General features: G+C 34.8%; 1 protein-coding gene across 1 annotated transcript in view; it reads left to right on the plus strand.

The window, feature by feature from the left end:
• The window catches only part of Ccdc141 (coiled-coil domain containing 141), a 167,767-nt gene that overhangs the window by 142,320 nt on the left and 19,959 nt on the right, over positions 1-5,488 (plus strand). The window contains exons 15-17 of the mRNA XM_028763033.1: positions 2,007-2,147; positions 3,273-3,467; positions 4,940-5,123. Coding sequence (XP_028618866.1) covers positions 2,007-2,147; positions 3,273-3,467; positions 4,940-5,123 — 520 coding nt within the window. The remainder of the gene's footprint in view (positions 1-2,006; positions 2,148-3,272; positions 3,468-4,939; positions 5,124-5,488) is intronic.

Consider the following 5,488-nt stretch of genomic DNA (forward strand, 5'->3'; position numbering starts at 1 on the left):
CTTTTCTCTCTTTTCTTTCTTCCTTTTTTCTAAACAAGCTTTTACTCTATAATCTTGATTGTCCCTGAATTTGTTATCCTCCTTCTGTAGGAAAGTACTGAGATTCTAGCCAAGCACTCTCATACCCTAAATAATTTGGTTGTTAATTATGTTAAAGTATTGTAACATTACTCTGATGATCTTAACCACTTTATGTGTGCTGCTCAGAGATATTTAGTATGTACATACACCTTAAAGTACAGGAGACATTCTCCATCAGCACAAGTTTGTAATCATTTCAAGCAATGTATATATATATATATATATATATATATATATATATATATATATACAGTTAAATAGTAACTTGCCATTGAAGGAGTTTTTAAATAGCAATCTCTGGCTGCCTCAGATATGGTATTCAGTAGTCTATAGTTATAGATTAAAAATAAGGGATATAAAAAGATCTTACTTCAGTTTTCTATGAATAACTCAGGATAGTTTCTTTATATTTCAGTATTATAAATGGTACCTCATTTGTACCTTCCTGCTAGAATTAACACATGTACATTAAATATCAAGTGTCACAGAGTATAGATATGTATTTAATAAACCATTTCATAAGTATACTAACTTAATAGGACATTTTAAATATTTCCTGGTCTTCTGATATAGAAGTTGTTTTCAAAATCTGAAGTTATAGCTTTTCCACTCTTTCTGAACATCATTGACTTATCTGTTAAGATGGTTTATATCATCTCTGTTCTTGGTTCTGTCCATAGTATAAAACTAATATTCAGCAATGACATTTTCTATGTAAAGAAATCAATACTGGCTGAGTATATGTATATCCTATACAAAAATTGTGTAAGTATAATAATTTCTACATAGTCAGGTCTGCCAGGGCCTTGCAGGTGGATTGTTCCAAGAACAGTTAAAGATAAAATCAATGTTTTATTTTCACACTATGGAAAATTTGGAGTGAGCATTTTGAGAAAGCATACATTTTCTGGGGTAGATGTATTTTTCTGTATTATGGACCTAAGGTGTAACGTGTGCACAGCTTTTTATATACTCTCGGGTAATTTGTTTGCTGTCATTGAAAAGAATTTTAATGCATTTCTAACTTTTCTTTCCATCATTCAGGTTTATCAGCCATGACGTGATTCCTTCTTGTTGTAAAAGCTCCCATATAATCTTAGGTTTATGTTTCCTTTGTGCTTCCTTTTGCTGATAATATAAAATGAGAGTTGCCTAGAAGAATACTTAGCCTTCATGAATATGTAGAAGCAACAGAAAGCAAAATGTTTAAAAGTACCGGATTGCTTAAAATCTTAGGGAATTGGTAAAGATGAACAGTTTGTAAGACCATCATAATATGCCCTGCCTACACTAAGTCAGCTTTGCCCTCAGTGGCAATGACTTTTACTTTGGGTTTTTAATTTGTTTGTTTGTATTTTCAGAGTTAATCATCTACATCTAAGAAGTAAAGCTATCTAAATTTTGCTCATGGAAATAACTTTAGCTGGGCAAATAAAATTCCTTTCTCACTAAATCTCACATACTGTACTAAATATTCTAAGAGTCAACCCCTCACTGACTTCTTCATCATGAACAGCTCATTGGAGCCTTAATAATTTTTTATTCATAATGACTGTGAGAGAGTATGATATGGAAAGATCTGGAACAATACTAGCATGCAGAAAATAGAACGAGTGTCAAAATTATACCAAAGAAATACAAATAAGAAAATTTGAGTTAGCAAGAGTTTATGTTTAAGATGTTAGACACTTTGTTTAGCAACCAGTGAGATAGTTTGTAACTGTACTCAATTACAAGTAACACATCAGAAATTATCCTCACTGAAGGATGAGTGTCCATATAAAGATTTGGTTTTGACTCAAATTATTGTGAATACATTTTTAAGATTATGAATTTGAACATGTTCAGCTATTTTGATTCATACAAATGAATATTGACTTTCTAATTTTAAGGGAATTATAATTTTATTTTTTATTAAACCATAGCTCAAAGAGTCATTCAAAGATATAAAAAAGAAATTCAACAATCTGAAGTTTAATTACTCCAAGAAAAATGAAAAATCTAGAAACTTAAAGACTCTTCAATATCAAATCCAACAAGTGGAAACATATGCTGAAAAAATTCAGGTAATGAGAAAGTATTATGTATGTGTCCTCATGTGTGTGTGTGCGCGTGTGTGTGTACATATGCATGTACATGTGTAATTGCTACAATTAGCAAAGAATAAATGCAGTCCAGGAATAACTCTATTTTACAGAATTGACATGAGAAGGGTAGCTTTCTATTTTTATAATAATTTGACTTCTTGTAGGAAATGATTATTTATCTCATTTTCTCTTTAAAAACAATAGCTTTATTCTCTATAATCCAGAGTTGGCTTCTCTGGAAAGGTTATGTTCTTGGTATCCAGTCATGTGATGCTGATTTTAAACAGACCAACAGGGAAGAGTTCATAGAGTAACACATGGCATCATTCTACCCAGAGAACAAGCTTTATCACCTGCAGTCAAGCACACCACTATTCTGAGAGCTTTCTAGCTCATTCACTTTTCAAATTTCTTGCTGACACCTAAAAACAAAAGAAATGTGTGTACTCTGGAGGTACCGTGTTACGTAGTTCAGTGCATGTAAATGTTGCATGTCATTTAAGCCAGATAAGACCTATCTCTACAAATGCTCATAATTTATTCTAAAAACATTCTAGACCTCTGCATTTGACTGTCACCATGACCACCAGCATGTGTGGTTGCCCCGCTGGCTGCATACATCAGAGCTTCTGGCCCCATCACTGTAACATAGCACCAGTGATGCATGTTGAGATGTATGTGCTGAGTTAGCACTGGAATGCCAAACACACAGGTCTGTGTGCTTCCATGCTTCTTATCAACTGTTTATGCCTGTGCACACATGTCCCTCTTGTGCCCTTCACCCTCTTTCCTTCCTTGTCCCCACACATGCCCAGAGTAGATTCCAGAGGTCCTGTTAACTACATATACACATGCATAGACACATACACATTATGTATACACAATCTACATTATTTGTAGGCTTTTTATTTATGAATACTGACTGAATAAAATATCTAGGAAAAAATCTTATTCTTTCCAATGTATGTTTACAGTGATCATAATTTTAAGATATCAGAATGACAGAGGCAACACATGTTTTCCCAAGCTATTCTGTTTTACCACTAGCATCACAAGTAATATACAATTTCCTGTTAAAAACCTTTACCCCCGCCCCACTTACAGGCTTTGAGGAAGAAAATGGAAAAAGTTAATAATAAGACATCTGATTCATTCTTAAGTTATCCAACTAATAAAGCTAGCATCCTTGTGGAAGCCATGGAGGATTTGAAAAAGCACGTGGATGACTTTGACAAAGTTGTGACAGATTACAAGATGAATTTGGACCTGACTGAGCAGCTCCAGGAAGTAATAGAAGAGGTATTTTCTTGTTGTTGTTGTTGTTATTATTATTATTTGCTGTAACGTTACTTCAAAGAATGTTTTGTCCTGAACATGGTGTGGTCTTAGTAGTTGGAGGCAGAGGCAGGAGGTTACAAGCTCAGGTATAGTTTGGCCTCTATAGTAAGACACTATTTCAGAAAAAAAATTGCTTCTTTTAAAAAATAAATGCAGTATTAGTTACTGCTGTCATGACAGGTCCAGTCATGTTCCTCTCTGTTACTGATTTAAGGTAGTTCCCTGAAGTTGAACTGTCATGTCAAAGGCAATAAATGGCACATGAGTTTTGTTTTTCTGCATTGTCCAGTTGCTCTTGAGAAAGCTTTGATTAATTTACTCCTTCTTCCAGTACCATGAAAGTTTCCATTTCTTCATAACCTCTATTCAAACTATTTTAACCACTGATATTACAACCACTGCTAGAAAACTGTTTCAACACTCAAGCAGCATATTTAATTTCACAACATTTGAAAGCATTTCAGAATAACCTGAGACTGGGATATCTCAGGTGCTCCATTATTGGTGTTGAAACCTTCGTTACTGCAAAGGGGACAGTGGTAGTCCACCTAAAACACATGATGTTTGACAAGGTCAGGACGTTGCCTCATATTTTATATCAGAGAAACAACACCTGAGTCTTGCGCGTCCTTTGTGCCTATTATTCTGACTTATAAACTATCTTTCTTTACAGTTAATACAGTTGAGTGTTTGTATTTAACACCACATTATGAATGATCTGATTATTCTGTGAAGCATGATATACATGTTTGCTGAAGCTTCTTGGCACTTACTTAATGCAAGCTTTTCACAGGGTCCTGTTTTGCTATTTTTTACCTAGCACAAATGCCTCTGGCCTGGGGCAGACATTCCTCCTGTCACAGTTACTTATTTTTAGAGAAAAATTACTTCATACCTCTACAGTGCTTCAAAATAATGACTAGGTTTCTTTCATGAAGGTAGAATTCTATTCTTTGGATGATAATTCTTTGACCCATATCTAAATTTCATTCTTAAAAGAAAATATATCATTAGAATATTATTAGCAGTGTTTGTTGATTATACTAATTTTTGAGTATTATCCACTGAATATTATTGTTCTTTTAGTGAGCAAATGATCTTGCTGCTTGATCTTAAAAGTGTACAATGTTGTGTTAAGAATTATATTTTAGACAAATCTAGGATGGCAAGAGAACTAGAGCTATTTGTATACTTTTGCCTTCTAATTTTTCTTGTGTATATTTCTTTAATTATACTTTTAAAATATGTGCCCTGGAATATGTGAAAATACATGTGACTGTGTGCTGATATTTTCTTTAACATGACTTGGAAAGTTTAAAGACTATGTGAACATAAAGTTTGAGAGAATCGAAATCCAAAGCATCCTTGGTCAGTGTGAAGAACTTCAGAAGTGGACACGTCTCTTTACTCTGTTTTCTTCCTTTCGAATATAGTGTAACTTTTGGTATGAAGATGCAAGTGCCACAGTTGTAAGAGTTGGAAAGTATTCCATGGAGTGCCAAACGAGGGAAGCTGTGGACATCCTCCACAGGCAGTTCAATAAGTTTATTACTCCCTCAGTGCCCCAGCAAGAAGAAAGGATTCAGGAGGTCATAGACCTTGCTCAGCGCTTATACGGTGAGCATTCCTGTGATAGTGATTTTCCATTGAAGGAATCTTTTCTGAACCTAATCCACCAGGAAACAGAGCAAAGTCCTCACTATCCCCACCTAGGCTGAGAAAAGTCTCAGGATCTGTTCTACATCCAGCAAAAGTAAACAGTAGGGAATAGCTCCCCTACTGCTCTTCCCACAGCAGGAGATGAAGCCTGGCTTTAAACTATCTGGTATCAGCCCTGGTTCCCTAATCACTCTGTAGTCCATCCTTTCTAGTCTCAGATTCAGACCCACACTCTATAGACACAGAGAATAATGTCCCCTAAGTGATTCCGTGAGCATAAGAAGATTCTGTGCTGCTGGTGCAAAGCTTCCCCTAAGGATTTC

The sequence above is a fragment of the Grammomys surdaster genome, unplaced genomic scaffold, assembly GCF_004785775.1.
Source record: "Grammomys surdaster isolate TR1022 unplaced genomic scaffold, NIH_TR_1.0 136, whole genome shotgun sequence".
Taxonomy (NCBI): domain Eukaryota; kingdom Metazoa; phylum Chordata; class Mammalia; order Rodentia; family Muridae; genus Grammomys; species Grammomys surdaster.